The sequence below is a fragment of the Emys orbicularis genome, chromosome 3 (assembly GCF_028017835.1).
Source record: "Emys orbicularis isolate rEmyOrb1 chromosome 3, rEmyOrb1.hap1, whole genome shotgun sequence".
Lineage (NCBI taxonomy): Eukaryota > Metazoa > Chordata > Testudines > Emydidae > Emys > Emys orbicularis.
The window spans coordinates 187,990,851-188,009,111 of NC_088685.1; the positions used below are offsets into that span (position 1 = coordinate 187,990,851).

Genomic DNA, 18,261 nt, shown 5'->3' on the forward strand with positions numbered 1-18,261 from the left:
TCAATCCCCGGTGTCAGCCAAGAGAACAATTGTCACATGTTTGTGTTTTGTCCATCAACAGACTAGGAGTGTGACTAATTTAATCACTATTCATAATTGTTCAAACAACTAATGAAAATAAAACATCAGATGCGCTGTTTGCAAACTGCTCATTTCCATTTGCTATTTGTGGGGTGTGATTGATCACCTAAATCATGCTGTTGTTTCTCATCCTTACCTGGTTGAATGAAAATTTAAACAGAATAACAACAAATGACAGACAGTGGATAATGAATAATAAATACTCTTGCTTGCGCACAAATACCCTTGTATGCATGCAAACATGAATATTTATTCCCCAAATATTTGGGTGAACAAAACCACATTTTATGCAAATGGTGTGGTTAGATTTTTTAAATAATCTTTTAAAAGAAAAACAGAGATTTCTATCTTCCTTCCTTTCTTTTTTAACCATTTATTCTCCTCTTCCTTTTCGAAAATATTGTGGACTGCTTAGCCCAAGCTTTAGCCTGACCTTTAAACACTTTTCTTAAAAGTAACACATAACCCTCTATAATTTCCCAAAGTAAAGAGCATATTTCTGACACAGAACCATTTAATAAATAAGCGTCCTTCTAAAAACATACCCAAATTATATGCCAGATAAGACTTTCCAGCCCTGTCACAGCGCTGGATTCACACATTTTATTGGGTCAACTCATGAAACATGATTAACCTCAGCAGCGCCATCTGTTGGGGAGCTTATTCAGTATAGTTTACTGTATCTTGGTGCCTTTATTGTGACCTGCAAAAAACCTACATCACAAAGGACAAATAAATCTGCAGCCATTGTCCCTGTGCTGTTTTGCAGCATGGACTCTCTCCTGACTAATCTCATTTGGAGGTATAAAATGTTCTGCATTTTCTGTGGATTTGCCTTTTTCTAGATGACAGATTTTTAGATTGCAGGAAACAGCAAATGTGCTGTTCATAAAAAATAATAATAATAAAATGAACTCTTAAAAGGCTGCTTCAAACAACATTGGTTTCATTCAATCTTTTAAAGTGTACTTGAGCAAGCAGTTTGCACTATCATATAAATATACAATAAAAGGTGATTACTCATAATGGTTATTTTATATGTCATCGTGATAAGATGGGAATGGAATGGAAAATATTTTGGTTAAGGCCTTGGATTTAATTCTGTACACTATAGTAAACTGTGGAGGCAGCATGATACATTGGCTAGAACAGTGGATTGGGACTGACCGGGTTTCTGTTCCCAGCTGTGTCATTAATTTACTGATTTTAACCCTTGATGGCCATTTCACCTTTCTGTGCCTCTGTCTTCCCTCCCAAGTTTTGTCTATTTGGATTGTAGGATCTTTGGGGCAGAATCTCATACTATGTGTTCCTATAATTCATACCACAGTGGAGCCCCAAACTCAGCTGAGGCATATTGGTGCAACTGTAATATAAATAAATAATAAAGAGAAGCTGGTATGTGTGGATTCTGTAGCAACACAGCCCTCAGCTAAATAAATGCAATTCCCATTGCAGTGTGGGTAAAATCATGTCTTTCTCAATTGCTCATCAGTCAGTCTCTTGGGATATCATAAATTCATTTGTTCTCCAGTCACTGTAGAGTTTTTGAGAGTAGACAAGATCTGAATTGCTAATGTTTAAAAAAAGCAGTGGTTTTTTATTTAAATACAAACAAACAAAATAGTTACAGGATTTTTATACATAATAAAGAGGCAGGCAAGGTTGTTTTTTTAATGGGCAGCCTACTTGGCAAGCATAGTTCAGTGGCTGCTCAAAACAAAGAGGGATATTTCATATATATTAGTTTTTAACTATTTTTATAATTGATCTCTTACCTATAGTGACTGTCTCTTACTATTTTACTTTGGGCCTTGTCTGAATCCATTTGCAGTAGCTACCTTAATTTCAAAAGAACAAAATAACCATAAATAAGGGGTGCCCGATATACAGTATGACCCATTTCATGGGGCTTCATTTGGCAGCTGTGTGCTGGTGTGTCCTCCCATTAGTGAGTTACATCCAAATCTCAAAATGTACTTCATGGACCAGATTCAAGTCTGAGAAATGGATCCTTTGTTCTGATCTCTAAATTGGCAGGTGGGTAACCCTCTGGAATAGCCAGCTCTAGCCTGCCTCTCTTGGTACCCCTCACCATAGAGGGCTTAGCCGGAGCAATTTCTCTCTGGTAGCCCTTTGGTGACCAAACCAAACTGGTGTAATGTGAAGCAGTCCTGTGGCTACTCTAAGTTACACCATGGGCTGAAACTCCCCCAGAGACAAGTGGAGCAAAGGGTGGTGTGCAGCCCCATGTATTCTGTCACAGCTGGGATTTCAGCTCATAAAAGAAAACTGTACCCATTTTTGTTCTGCAGTTTTGAAACTATACATAAGAGGCATCAATCACATATAAATATCATGAGCTAGATTAGGTGGAGCTTTCTTCAGATTTTTCTGCTGGGGACAGGACAGCTGTACCACCTCTGTGGCTTCCTGCCTTCTGACAGCAGAACTCTGGAAATTTGCTATAAATTTTTTAAAGTAAGCTCAACATTTTACACCAGGACAAAATCATAGTATGTGTTACTGTGGAACCAAAAATCCTACCACTTCAGAGCTGTTACATTTAAAGCTCCCCTTCTCCCCATCATAGGGTTATGAAAGTCTTGGCTAAATCTATATTAACATTAAGTGATGTCTGAGATCCAGTAAACAGTCTGTGTCCCATAGATCGTGCGCTATAATTTCATATGTGCATGCACCTGTTGTAATTTATAAGACCTTTGGGAGGCAGTGTGGTCTAGTGAATAGAGCACATGACTGGGACTCAGCAGACCTGCATTCTATTCCCAGCTCTGTCACAGGCCTGCTTCACCTCTCTGGTGAAGATTAGTCCCTCATCTGTAAAATGGGACTAATGATACTTACCTCCTTCATAAAGTACTTTGAGGTCTATGGATAAAAGGTGCCCTATAAATTCTAGGTATCATTCTTCACCAAATACCCATACTTCTTTGGCTTATCTTTTCACTTGTACCATGGCATGAAATATCTCAACTTCTTTTCTCCACAGAGAGATCTCCCAGAATGATGCCTTGGAAGTCATAGAAGCTAATGTGTTTTCCAACCTTCCCAAACTACATGAAATGTAAGTAAGTGAGCAACATAAGATCATAGGATAGAAATCTAAAGACTAGTGGTGGCCAGATATCAAAGGGTTTGGTTCAGATGTACTTTAAAAATTCAAATGCATACATGTATGCTTGGGATCTCTCTTTTCATCTGTCTATTTCCTTCTCTTCCCACCCACCCTTTCCTTTCTCAACCAGATGCTTCCCTCGTCTCTTGCCCTCAACTCTCTCACTCTTTGATCTAAAACACTTCCTCAACTCTTAGCAATATGGTAAAATAGGTAGAGGGCTGGGATTCTGACTCTGCTAGGTTTGGGCTGGCTGCTCCTTTGGGGTCATGTAGAGTTATCCCCTGTCAGAAAAGCCCCCAAATGTATTGCTATCCTCTATCTAAGAGAAGCCCTGGATCTATTTAAAAAGGCACTGATCCATTTGCTGTAATGTTTTATTTTCTCCTTTTGCAGAAGAATTGAGAAAGCAAATAACCTTGTGTACATTGACCAAGACGCCTTCCAGAATCTTCCTAGCCTCAAATATCTGTAAGAATTTTTACACTTGCAATTATGATAATTGTTTGAAACAATATGAATGCATTTCAATTATCTTTCATACAAATGTTCATAAACATTTTCACTCTGTTTCCTTTCAACAATGGCAGTGTTTCAGCAATGGCTTTCATTTATACTTAATTTATACTCATTGGATGATTAAATCCTTTTAATATGAGTTCATTTGGTATTCAGCTTAATTTTAGTTTCATTTAAATAGCGTTCCTCATTGTGAATGTCGCTTGCACTACTGCAGTTGCCATATCTGCTCCCATGGGGGTGCCATCATAATTCGGTGATAATTAAATTTGCCCTTAAAATAAAGTATAATCCAAAAATATTCTTGCAGTTTATAGCATGCAACCTTAACCTGACTGATAATCTCTCCTCAGCCGTGTATTAAAAAAACAAATGAAATCCAATGGACTCTATTTAACAGTAATTGTGTTTAGTGGCTGCAAACTTAAATAAGCTCCCTGGGTCATCTTTGATGTACAGCCATAGATAGTCCAGGATATCAGATTAATTTTTTTCATGCCCTAAAGATAAAAGCCCAAATATTGCTTTCCTTACTCATGGAAGCAGTCCCATTGGCCACAGTTTTCAGATGTGCGTATCTAAGTTTAGACACCTAAATCATTGTTTAGGCTCCTAAGTAAAAGTGGACTGGCTTTCAGAAACTGAGCAGGCACATTTCCCATTTACTTCAGTAAACATTGTGGGTGCACAACACATCTGCAACTGAGATCTCTTTTAGTTAAGTGTCTAAATAAGGATATAGCGAGCTAATTTTAGAAATCCAAGGCCACTAAGTTCTGTATTACAGCTGGTTACTAGACAGAAAAAATCCTTAAAGGCATCTGCACAGACATATATGAAAAGTTGCCCTTTCCTTGTCAGGTTGGCTCTCCTGAATGGATTTGGTCACTTTTTTGCAACCAGAAAAATATAATGTGCAATATGGACAGGCAATTAAAATTATCTGGTCAATGAAGGGCCTGATCTAAAGCCCACTGATGTCAGTGGAAATACTTTCTTTGACTTCAGTGGGATTTGGATCAGAAGTGCTATGGACCTTGAGAGGTACCAGTAGGTAGCTCATCATTACCCTGATAAGGCACCTCTTAACTTGTTTTGTCGTAAGCAAAATGTATTGATCCCCAGAAGTCACTGAAGGTCACATTTACTAGACATCAAATCATTCTTATAGTTGTGGGATTGGGGGTCTGTGTCTGTTTGGGAAGCTCAGCCCGTAAAGAGAGTCTGGGCAGGGTGCTGAGAAGCTCTCGTTGTTGTTTAGCACAGTTAGTTGGGACTGGACTTAGAATAAAGCAAAGCTTTTGCAAAGTGTTGTAATTCATTGTAGTTCTTGCATCTTTTTCCATATGCCATGGGTTTTTGTGGCTTGTGCTGTTTGCCACAGTGTGTGCAGTGCCATGTTCTGTCTTTGGTGGATTCCAGCTTTGAGCTCCACATGCCTTTCTGCTTTAGGTCTCTTTTCGTGTAGTATTATGGATTCTTTACCATGTCCACAGTGTCAGAGCAGTGTACACCCTCCATAAACTCCAGTCTGGACTGGGTGACTTCTTTTGCTTGGCAATTCGATGAGTTGTTTGTCCCTGATCCTAATCATGATCTGTTATGAAGCTGTTGTTATGCATAGCCAGTTGGAACTGGACACATAATAAAGAAGAGCTCTTGCAAGCATCTTAAGCATTGAATAATATAATCTCTCTACACCTACTCAATTTTCTCCTCTTTATGGGAGCTTGGGTTTTTGTTGGCTCTTGGGACAGCACCATCACATGTTCAAAATTGATCCCTGTTTACGTGGATACCACTTTAGATATCTGCTGACAGCTGAGTCAACACACCCCTGGACAGGTCTTTTTTTATGCCCATTTTCTGGTGGCTACACTGGCCTCCTGAACAGAGAAGTAACTGTGGACATTTGAGGCAGCAGTAAGCCTCACCTTTAATGGACTTTCTGCATCACAGGCCACTGCTAAGTTCTATACCAGCAGATGGTATCGTAGATTTTGGGCTGAGTTTGGATTTTAGAGTTGTGGCAATTTAAAGCTGCACAAACATTCATTATTTAAACCCTGGTAAACTGAAATACATGGCTTGAGCTGCTGTACTCTGTGATTTCTGTATTATCTTTATTGCATTGTAGTTATATATTTACAAACGTTGCGCCAATATAGTCTTGGCTGTGATTTTATTTCACGCTGATCTGCTGATGGTATAGATGAAAAACTAGTGTAGTTCATCAGAATGTTACACACTTCACTGAGAAACCAAGAGTGATTTTAAAAAAAATCATGAAATGTGCTTAAACTATAGAACTAAGAACTAAGTGCAAATTTGTTGATCTGATTTTTATTTTCTCCAAATAGTGTTTGATGGCAGGTACTTTTCTCCTTTACCTTAACTTCTGGCCTTTCATATTGCAACATGTGGGGAAAATTATTGATTTTTAAATAAGGTTTACACTACATTCCCTTCCCATCGTGTCCAGTTGCTGTAATTGTCAGTCAGCTGGATTTTGCTCTTTTTCATTCAGTAAATTGTAGTTTAATATCAGCAACCCTTTCGCATACCCTGCTGCTCCCCACCCCTAATAAGTGTAATCTTCCAGTTCCATTCTGTAGCTTTTAGACCTTGTTATGATGTTGCTTCATTCTGCTAATGTCAGTTATTCTGTCAGGTTTATCTAATCTATAGAATCCGGGGAACCTCTACCAGCTCGGATTCCTACTGGCAAGCTCCCCACACTTTTCATTTTGTTCAGAGTTTTGAATTAAATCGGGAATTTGATTTTTTTCTTAAGATAAGAAATTAGAAGGTTTTGCTCTGGCATATAGTTTCAGTTGCTAGAAGCAGTTATACTCAGGTCAGAGCATTTTACTTTTCTAAGGCAAGATTCAGTAGCAAAAGTTCCATCTCTACTATTATGGTGTGCTATTAATAAGATGAATAGGACACCTACCTCTTGCTCCATCAGGTATAGCATCAGGAGTATCCAAATGAATGAGGCAAGAGTTGAATCCCTGAGTCACAGGCAGCACCATCATCTAAACCTCTTCCTCGTTCACACCCCACGCCCTGCTCCCACCTAACCTCAAATACCTGCAGCCCAGCTAGTGACACAGAAGAAGCTCGTCACTGTGTTTCCCTGAAAAGACAGTATTCTTTTATTAATTCCACCTTGACCTAGTGCCACTCTTTGTGGAATCAGCCCCTCCCACTTATTTCCTGGCCCAGATCCTGCCCTAGAGGCAGAATAGCCACCCACCAGAGGATTCCCTGGGTAGAGGACTCTTTGGGTATCTCCTGCTTCACCTCCCACTCCTGGCAGTTGGTACAACAGGTGTGGAAAAGGAGGTTGGCCAGAATTCCCGTATGTCCAGTGATTCCCAACTGCCAAAACGTCTCCTTGTAACTGATGATAGTCAGCATAAATTATATCAACCTTAATGTGCACGCAAAGAGCCTGATTCTCCTCTCCCAGTGGTGTTAATCAGGAGTAACTGTAATGGAGTTAGACCAGCGTGAAACTGGTGCAAATTAAAGGAAAACCAGTCCTTTTTTTGTCACACTACAATAATGCAAATACAGCTAAAGGTATTTCTTTCCTAATTGTGCTCCCCCAGTCCTGGGGCCAATTCAATTCCCTGGTGGCTGCTCTAACTTTCACACAGCTATCCTCGGGGGCCATTATTGCAGTCAGAGCATTGGAGTGAAGGGCTGCCCTTCCCTCATAGACAGCAGTCAGGAGGGGAATGATACAAGGCACTACCCCAAAAAAGGTGTAAAGTGAGAAGAGGGGGGCAAAAAATGAAGATGAACTCAAGGATGAAGGGGAGATGGAGATGGTAGTTGGAGAGGTAAGTTTTTCAGGAGTGGGGAGAACAAAGACGCTTGTGTTTTTTTACAGGAACCAGAGGATAAGGAGGAAGGTAAGGGAGAGGATGTTAGCAAGGGAGGTTAAGAGACAAAAGGGGAAGGAGTCTTTGGAATGGATAAAGGAATCAGAGGGGGAACAGGAGGAAGGCTATAGCAGATTTTTATCTTCCTGACTCCCTCAAGAGAAGATACTTGAATACTGTGTACAGATGTGGTCCCCTCATCTCAAAAAAGATATACTGGCATTAGAAAAGGTTCAGAGAAGGGCAACTAAAATAATTAGGGGTTTGGAATGGGTCCCATATGAGGAGACATTAAAGAGGCTAGGACTTTTCAGCTTAGAAAAGAGGATACAAGGGGGGGATATGATAGAGGTATACAAAGTCATGAGTGGTGTGGAGAAAGTGAATAAGGAAAAGTTATTTACTTGTTCCCATAATATAAGAACTAGGGGCCACCAAATGAAATTAATGGGCAGCAGGTTTAAAACAAATAAAAGGAAGTTCTTCTTCACACAGTGCACAGTCAACCTGTGGAACTCCTTGTCTGAGGAGGTTGTGAAGTCTAGGACTATAACAGGGTTTAAAAGAGAGCTAGATAAATTCATGGAGGTTAAGTCCATTAATGGCTATTAGCCAGGATGGATAAGGAATGGTGTCCCTAGCCTCTGTTTGTCAGAGGGTGGAGATGGATGGTGGGAGAGAGATCACTTGATCATTACCTGTTAGGTTCACTCTCTCTGGGACACCTGGCATTGGTCACTGTTGGTAGACAGGCTGGATGGACCTTTGGTCTGACCCAGTATGGACATTCTTATGTTCTTAAGATCTTGCACAGAAAGCAGGGAAGGATGGTTGAAACTGGAGTCAAAAGTAGCCAAAAGGTGACAGTGCTTGTGGGCATAGGAGAATGAGGGTGATATGGAAGACTGCAGAACTTAAAAAGAAAAAAACAGATTTGTGGAGAAAATCCACCTGCTCATGGAACTTTCTGCAGAGGCATTCAGTGACATGCAACAGGAGCTGGGAAAATGGATGCTGGGGGTTGGTGGGGCAGACTTTGCATAGGAGAAAGGTCAAAAGAGTCATGGGTGGTAGAGAAAGCATTAGCCATACTTGTATGATTAGTCAATTGAATGCTGTCCTCCTTCCGTGCTTTCCTTTTCAAATTCCAAGACCCAAGTCATATTTAAACTCATTTCCATATGAGTTAAAGCTTGGGAAAGCATTTTAAATGGTAACAAGTCTCATAAGATTGCACTTTTCTAAACATCATTTGCTTCAGTGGATCTCCTTTGTAGAATACTTTCTCATCTAGTTCATCCAGCAAAGTGACAGACCTGGAGTTTGACATTTCTAAGACTTCAGCACATTCTTCAACTAATAGTGGAAGTCACATTGTGCCTCTCACTCCTCTAACCAGAACCCATGCCTTAGCCACAGGAGTACAGTGTAATAAATCAGCTAGCTAGCATATCCAGCAGCAGTGACATATGTCAGCTGGATAGAGGAATCTGGAGACAGAAGATGACACCTCTTTTCTTTGCTGTCATGTATTCAATGCAATCCTGATGGAATTTTGTCATTTCCCCCTCTTTAGTAATTTTGCGATTTCTCTTGTCTATTTGAGGTTCTGGCATCTCAGCCTGTGAATAGCAATAGGAAGGAATAATGAAACAACTGCAATATGTGGAATTTAAGGGCGTTAGTACAAGGTTAGCAGCCACCTGGAACCATAAGCCTACATTATGGAGTGTGAAAAGGAAACCTTGTCAGTCTGCTGTCTTTCAACGTAATTCTGTGTTTCATCTCAGTCTGTGTTGTCTCTATAAACTCCCAGCTGAGGGGCTTAGCAAAGGAGATGTGTCTCTTCTTACCAGATACTTTGTTATGTATTTTAGCAGATTGTATGGTCCAGAGTGAGCTGGAAAGGACAAACTGTTGTTTGGTAAGCAAAGCATCAGACTAGAACATCTTTCTGCCATTTCCAAATACCTTTTACCTATTAGAAGAGGTTGTTTCTGGTATTGCTGCCAAATTTGGATTTTATTTTCATTCTACAGGGACCTATCACTGAAGAACTGGAAGAGCTATTAAGATTCCTCTTTCTACTAAACATGTGTTAGATGGAGGCAATATGAAAGAGGAGAAAGAGAGACACGAGAGCAAGGCAGGGAAAAGGACAGAAAGCATTGACTGGCCAGCACTTTAGAAAAAACCCAACTGGACAAAATGTAGCTGCTTTTATGTAAACATTTAGAATTACATTTTGAAGGATGGGAGCCTATGTTTTGATCACACAGATTGTAGTAAAGGGGTCATCAAGAGGTTAACTGAGTTACTCAGTATATATGGGTTGGAGCCATGTTCCACCCCTCTCTTACTTCCTTTTAGTTAGTGCAGTCAAACAAAGCAACATGTCCCAAGCCTGCAGTACTGTAAGTAGAGTGTGTTTCTTTTGCACTGAGCAGTCCCTTTACAAAACAGACTGTGGCTGTCTCTTGCACAAAGAAGAGTGCAATGAACATTTCTACAATTTTTTCAGCCCCCATAAATTCAGCCACAATTGTAGCCCCTGAATGCTTCCGCCTTCTGCCCTGAAGTATAGTTGTAACCTTTCACACCTACCACACTGTAATGACTGGCTGAAATGTGGAACACCTGTGTCTTGTGTGTTGCACCATAACTGGCAGATTATAATGGGGTTTTTTTTAAACTACAAAGCCTTCAGAGTTGAATGCCCTGGCCCCTTGGACGTAGGGAAGCCTTTGTCTGAATTGCTTAGAATCTAGGGAGGCAAGGCCATTGCTATGCTCCCTCACTTGCACTGGAAAAACCAGGGGGAATGGGTTGCATCATGCTAAATACCCCCTTCACCTGCCAGCATGCATCAGAAAGCTCAGGGGAGGATTGTGCATCCCTGAAGTCCCACTAGGTCAGTATGGCTCCACACCACCCCGCAACACCACACCAACCCGCATTCATGGTTGTGCCTCAAAAGTGAACCTTAGGCCAAAACATACAAATGGAGGTGCAAAGTGATAGTTATTCCAAAAACATACAGTTGCACACACAAAACCAGTAACTGCACATACCACTATCCACTGCATATTTTGCATGCACAGTTATTTGTTTGGAACCCATTTGCATCTTCTGAATGCAGAACTTAAATACTTATGGTGAAAATCTGGCTCCACTGAAGTTAATGGGAGTTTTGTCACTGGCCACGAGATCCCAGATTTCACCCCTATAATTCAAAATCTACCTACTCCTTTAATATAAATTATTGTGCCAATTGAAACCAGTTGAAAATTTTCCGCTAGAATTTTCACAATGGAAAAGACTAGCTCTATCACTGTAAAAGAAATCACAGGGTGCTGGAATAATCTATTTAATTTATCTTCATTTATTCGCATGTTTCTTTTACAATAAGAATATTTGTTTTCACTAAAAAATAATTCACTGCACTTATTGATTATGATTAGTGGTATAGTGTTCATATGAAACATATATAGAAGAAATCTAGGACATCAGTTTGGACTATGATATCATTTTATCTCTCAAGCTAAGGCTGTTTTGTTTTGGCTGACAGTTGAATGGTAAACCTCCAAGATAAAACTTCAGGCAGTGATATTTTTACTTCAGAATCAGTTGAGTCAATCAGCTCCTCCAGGAGAACCTTCACTTGTATGGCCGTGCTGGGCAGCACAGGGCAATGTGCTCTCATTGCCCTTATTCTTGGGATTGATGTAGGGATTTAAGGAGCCGTATTGTTTGAGTTCTCTGCTCTCAAGAGCATTCTGTTCACTTTAGAGTCTGAGGGTCCCTGGTAGATGAGCAGTTTCACGATCTCAGTGCCTTCCTTTGGGATGCCAAGTGAAGAGGGTAACACCCTTTTAGGTTCTCAGGGACAATGATGATGAGGGAGCAGGTATAAGAACCTACATAGAACAGAAAAGAGTTTGCCATCTGCCAGGTTGGTTAGTGCATCATTCCTCCCCAAAACTTCCACTATCTCCCTGTGGCCATTCAGTGGAGCATGGCACAGCAGTAGCCAGTACTGAGAGTACAGTTCACATTTGGCCCCCTCCAGATGCTAAGGAAGCTGGGAAACAGGCACACCTTGCTGCTGGTGCCCCTAGAGCTGTTGTCTCCATCACTCCTGAAGCCAAAACCCAAGCTGATATGCTTGCCCAAGGGCAGCTTCTTCACAGCTTCTGGTTCTGCTTCTTTCCCAGGCCCTGCCAGCTAGGACCCCTCATTCCCTGGCTCTGACAGTATTCACCTTAGAAAAGAGAGACATAGGGAACATGATAAAAGTATATAAAATGCTGAAGGGTTTGGAGGAGGTAAATGGGGAGCTTCTGTCCTCCCTTCTGTCCTTGCTGTCCCATAACAGAAGAACAAGTGGCCATGCCATGAAATTGAAAGGTGGCAAATTCAAAACTGATAAAAGCAAATACTTTTTTCATACAGTGCCTAATTAGACTGCAGAACTCATTGCCACATGATGTGGGTATATTCAAGAACTTAGGATAAGTCAAAGGCAGGCTGGAAACGTATATGGATAACAAGAATATCCAGAGTTGTCATAATTACTGCTAAACACTGGAAGGGATATAAAACCTCATACTTCAGGCCCTATGCTAATTTTTGGTAGGGAGAGAAGACTTTCATGGGGATAGATCATCCCATGTCTGCATGCTACAGGGTTTCTTGCACCTTCATCTGAAGCATTGGATGCTTGCTGCTATAGGAGACAGGATAGTGGACTAGGCTGATCCAGTAAGGCTACCCCTATGTTCCCATAGTCTTAAATGTGTATTTCATTGGGATGAAAGGAGCTACATTATATATTTCAAATAGAAAAAGTTATTAATAGAGAGGAAATAAGAAAGACAATGAATAAAAAGGGCTAAGTGCATACAAAAATCAATAAAGAATAGACTCTTATACCTTAATTTTAATATGTGATACTGTGAAAGATGATGAATTATCTCCAGTCATTTCATTATATTAGATCAACTTATATATACTGTGACAAAATTCCTCCTCTGACTTGGTGGGTCCTGTGCTTAATCTGGGGCTAATGTATCTACCTTCTATCACTCTCCTGTAGCCATCTGGCCTGACCCTGTCACACACCACGGGGTTGGGCAACTTGGGACGTCAGGCAGTGTACCCACGACAAGCCATCTGCGTTGCCATGGTGGCTTCTGGCCCGGTGTTGTATGGTGAACTGAAAAGGTTGTAGGGACAGGAACCATTTGGTCACCCTTGCATTCTTCTCTTTATTTCGCTGCATCCACTGGAGGGGTGCATGATCGGTCACAAGGGTAAACTGTCATCCCAATAGGTAATAACACAGTGTTTCCATGGCCCATTTCACAGCAAGGCACTCTCTCTCAACCACTGCATACTTCTTCTCTCTCGGGAGGAGTTTCCTGCTGAGATAGAGGATTGGGTGTTCGTCGTCTCTGACCATCTGCGATAGGACAGCTCCCAATCCTACTTCAGATGCATCTGTTTGTAAAATGAACTCTTTGTTGAAGTCCGGGGGTATAAGCATGAGGTTACTGCAGAGGGCTGTCCATAGATCCATGAATGCTTTCTCTGCAGCGTCTGTCCACTTCACCATGTCTGGACTCCGGGCTTTTATCAGGTCCATCAGGTGGCAAAATGGGGGAATAAATCGCCGGTAGTACCCCACCACACCCAGGAATGCCCGGACATGCTTTTTCCGATTTGTCCAGGGCCAATTTTGGATAGCCTCCAGTTTGTTCAGTTGGGGCTTGACCATGCCCCTTCCTACAATGCAGCCAAGGTATTTAGCCTCAGCTAATGCTATAGCACACTTGGCTGGGTTGGCTGTGAGACCAACCCGTCTTAGCGTGGTTGAACTGCTTCCACCTTTCCCAAGTGGGTCTCCCAATTGGGGGTATGAATAATCATTTCGTCCAGGTACACAGATGCATAACTGGTATGGCGCCACAGGAGCTTGTCCATAAGATGCTGGAAGGTGGCAGGTGCCCCATGCAGTCCAAAAGGAAGAACAGTATATTGAAACAGACTCTCTGGTGTAGAGAATGCTGTCTTTTCTTTCGCATCTTTGGCAAGGAGAATCTGCCAGTATCCCTTTGTTAAATCAAGGGTGGTCAAAAATCGGGCATTGCCCAGGCAGTCAACTAACTCATCAATACGGGGTATGGGGTATGCATCGAATTTGGATATCTCGTTCAGCCGGCGAAAGTCATTATAAAACCTAGTGGTGCCATCGGGTTTGGGCACCAACACAATCTGGCTCAACCATTGACTGTGGGATTCTTTGATGACTCCCAGCTCCAACATCCTTTTTACTTCTGCCTTGATCTCCTCCCTTTTTGCCGCTGGGACCCGGTAGGGCCTTAAAGTTACCTTTGCCCCAGGGTCTGTGATAATGTGGTGATATGCTTCAGTGGTCCGGCCTTCTTTGGTTGAAAACACATCCTGGTACCAGTTGATCATCTCAGTTACCTCCTTCTTCTGGTTTGGTGTCAGATCAGTGGATATCCTGATCTGTTCATGCAGGTTATTTCCCTGGATCGGGGTCTCTTGTGCCACTATACGTGCCTCCCGCTGGTGCCAAGGCTTTAAGAGGTTAATGTGATCAATCTGTTCTTGTTTCCGGCGTCCTGGCTGCCATACCTTGTAGGTTACTTCCCCCATGGGTTCAACCACCTCATAGGGCCCCTGCCATTGGGCCAAAAGCTTGCTTTCTGCCATAGGTACCAACACCATCACCCTATCCCCTGGTTGGAATTGTTGGACGTGTTCAATTGTACTTCTTCCCTCATTGGGTTCCTCTTCCCAGATCTCTTTGGCAATAACTAGTATGCCACAGGGGTGGTGCCCATATAATAATTCAAAGGGGGAAAACCCAGTTGAGGTCTGAGGTACCTCCCGGATGGTGAACATAAGGTAAGCTATTAGGGTGTCCCAATCCTTCCCATCCCAACTTAACCACCTTCCTTATCATAGCCTTCAGGGTTCGGTTAAACCTTTCTACCAGCCCATCGGTCTGCAGATGATAGACTGAAGTTCTCAGGGTATGTATATGGAGCAGGGTACAGAGGTCCTTCATTAGCTTTGACATAAATGCTGTTCCTTGATCTGTTAATATCTCCTTTGGTAGCCCCACTTGGGCAAAGACCCCACCAGCTCTTTGGCTATCGTTTTAGAGGCCGTGGTCCGCAGGGGGATGGCTTCTGGGTAGCAAGTAGCATAGTCCAGAATTACAAGTATACATTGGTGGTCCCGGGCCATCTTCTCCAGGGGTCCCACTAGGTCCATGGCTATTCGCTCGAAGGGCACCTCTATGATGGGAAGGGGTACTGAAGGTGCCCTCAAGTGAGGATGGGGACTGTGCAGCTGACACTCCGGGCAGGAGGCACAGTACCTCCGCACTTCTTCATGTACTCCGAGCCAGAAGAACCATTGTAGGACCCGTGCCAGGGTCTTTTCTACCCTCAAATGATGACTATGGGCAAGGCTTAATACAGCATTCTGGTGTTTTTAAGGTACTAGAAGCTGCTGTGCCTTCTGCCCCTGTACTGGTGCAACCCGGTACAAGAGATCCTCTTTCATTATGATGTAGGGTCCTGGTCCCTGGGTTTTCCCTTCCACAGGGACCCCATCTATTTCTGTCACCTCCTTCCTAATGTTGTCATACCTTGGGTCCTCAGCTTGGTCCCATCCAAAATTTCCTCCTCCGGGGCAGCCTCCTTCCCAGCTACCCTGGTCCACCTGCCCACAAGGGCGACCCTCTGTCCCTGGTCAGGATCCAGGTCCCCAAGGCCTTAGCTGCCCTTCTTTCACCATGGATGCTTCACTAACTTCAAGGTTTCCCCCTGTTCAACCAGTCCCTCCCTATGAGCACAGGGTATGGGAGTTTAGGGACTACATCTGCTGCTACCTCAGTAGTGTTCCCTTGGATCTCGATTTTTACTGGGATGGTGGGGTAGTAACTAAATGTCCCATGGACGCATGTTGCCCGTGTGCGTTTTGCATGCAGCAGCTAACTATGCTTCACAAGCTTCCCTGAAATAAGCGTGATAGCACTCCCCAAATCAACCAGTACCGGGGTCCCTGCCCCATTTAGTTTTACTGGTCTGGTGTACATATGGGGGGTTAGTGCAACCCCCACCAGGTGGACTAGGGAGCATGGGTCTGTCTAGTTCCCCAGGTTACACTTCCTAGGCTCCTCGGCATTGGGACACTGTGCAGCTATGTGTCCCCACTGCCCGCAGGCATAACGTCTGAATGGGGCCCTAGGCATTCCCTGGGTCTCTTGGTTTGGGCAGTCTAATGACACTATCCTCTTCCCCCTCAGGGCTCTGACTCTTTGGGGCCTCTGATGGGCCTTCAGCCTCTCTCTCTTTTTCCACCTGGGTCCTCCTAGGGGCCCAGTTGCCCGAGCTCTGGGGCTTGGTGCTGCTATTTTAACCCGGGGTGCCTCTTCCTTAAGTAGTCAGGACAGTTCTCTTGCCGTCCTTCGCCTCTCTACCAGTGCGACAACCTCATCATAGGTGGAGGGTTCGTTCTGATTTACCGAGGCATGAAGGTCTGGTGGTAGTCCTCTCATGTACCGGTCGATGACCAGAACCTCTAGTATCTCTTCCGGACTCTGGGACTCAGTTCGTAACCACGTTCATGAGAGATTGATGAGGTCATATAATTGGGACCGTGGGGTTTTGTTTTCCTGGTACCTCCACTCATGATATCACTGGGCCCGCACTGTGGTCGTTACCCGAGATCTGGCCAGAATCTCTGCTTTCAGCTGGGGTAATCTGCCGCAGCCTCTTCAGACATATCATAATAGGTCTTTTGGGCCTCCCCACACAGGAATGGGGCAAGGATGCCAGACCACTGATCTCAAGGCCAAGCCTCCCGTAGGGCTGTCCCCTCAAAGGCCAGGAGGTATGCTTCTACGTCATCCTCCCGCATCATTTTCTTCAGGCAATTGCTGGCCCATATGATCCATGTCCCATCATGACTGTGGTTCAGCTCTGTAAGGGCCTTCACCTGATTTACCAGTTCCTGCAACACAGCACAGTCTTGAGCAGCCTGGGCCATCAACAGGCATTTGGTCTCCTGCTGCAGCTGTACTGCCTCCTGTTGGGCGGCTGCCTGGACACGGGTAGCCTCCTGCTGGGCAGCCGTGGCTTGTATCAGTGCCCGCACTACTTCATCCATTGTGGTGAGGGGGGGGGGAAATCTCCTTTTTTTTTTTTTTTTTTTTTTGTAACACCCTCCTGCTGCTGCTGCGCTGTGCACACCAAATCCCACCCCTAGACACCAGTTGTGACAAAGTTCCTCCTCTGCCTTGGTGGGTCCTGCGCTTAATGGCGGATTTGCTTGCCTCAGAGATTCATGGCAGCCCTCAGTTTGACCACTTTTGCTAGTGGCTCAAACCTGCCGTTCACTCAGCTAACCTTATCACTGGACAGCATGGGGAAAGGGAGAAGAACGATCCCCGCAGTCTCTGCTGACCCACTCTGGTGGAACCCACAGTCCAGGTCAACTCCTCTTGTATCAAATAGGAAGTTGGGGGGATGGGGCGAACCTGGGCCCCCCTTCTACTCTGGGTTCCAGCCCAGGGCCCTGTGGATCACAGCTGTCTACAGTGTCTCCTGTAACAGCTGCGTGACAGCTACAACTCCCTGGGCTATTTCCCCATGGCCTCCTCCCAACACCTTCTTTATCTTCACCACAGGACATTCCTCCTGATGCCTGATGATGCTTGTACTACTCAGTCCTCCAGCAGTATGCCTTCTCACTCTCAGCTCCTTGCGCACCTCTTGCTCCCAGCTCCTCGCACGCACCTCAGTAACTGAAGTTAGGTCCTTTTTAAACCAGGTGCCCTGATTAGCCTGCCTGTCCTTTTGATTCTAGTAGCTTCTTAATTGACTCCAGGTATCCTAATTAGCCTGCCTGCCATAATTGGTTCCAGCAACTTCCTGATTGTTCTGGAACAGCCCATTATCTTACTCAGGGGAAAGGGACCTGCTTAATCTGGGGCTAATGTATCTACCTTCTATCATTCTCCTGTTGCCATCTGGCCTGACCCCGTCACAATACCTAATAAAATATCTGCTTTAATTGACAAGAGGAAATAATCTCATTAAGTGCCAGAATGTTCAGGAACATAAAAAGAGAAGGGTTTATCACCAGTAACTCTATTATTTGTTGTAAAAGTTACCTTGTCTCCTCTTGGCACAGCACAATTTTTGCACACAAATTGCAGCTGTGCTTCCAGTCAATAAAGATTGTAAGAAGTTTCACGAGTAGAACAAAAAGTGGTGAATTTTATTTTTTTCACTGTTTTCATTAAAATGTGGTATGAAATTATCTTCTGCCAGTGTACTCGATTTTGTTATTAAGACAAGGAAGGGAGGAATGAAGTGATGACCCAAGTCATGCCTGACCAACCTGATTGCCTTCTATGGTGAGATAACTGGCTCTGTGGATATGGGGAATGTGGTGGATGTGATACACCTTGACTTTAGCAAAGTTTTTGATACGGTCTCCCACAGTATTCTTGCCAACGAGTTAAAGAAGTATGGTATAGTCCAAGATGAATGGATTATAAGGTGGATAGAAAGCTGGCTAGATTGT

General features: G+C 43.4%; 1 protein-coding gene across 1 annotated transcript in view; it reads left to right on the forward strand.

The window, feature by feature from the left end:
* The window catches only part of FSHR (follicle stimulating hormone receptor), a 172,772-nt gene that overhangs the window by 113,607 nt on the left and 40,904 nt on the right, over positions 1-18,261 (forward strand). The window contains exons 3-4 of the mRNA XM_065400920.1: positions 3,095-3,169; positions 3,617-3,691. Of these exons, the coding sequence (XP_065256992.1) occupies positions 3,095-3,169; positions 3,617-3,691 (150 nt within the window). The remainder of the gene's footprint in view (positions 1-3,094; positions 3,170-3,616; positions 3,692-18,261) is intronic.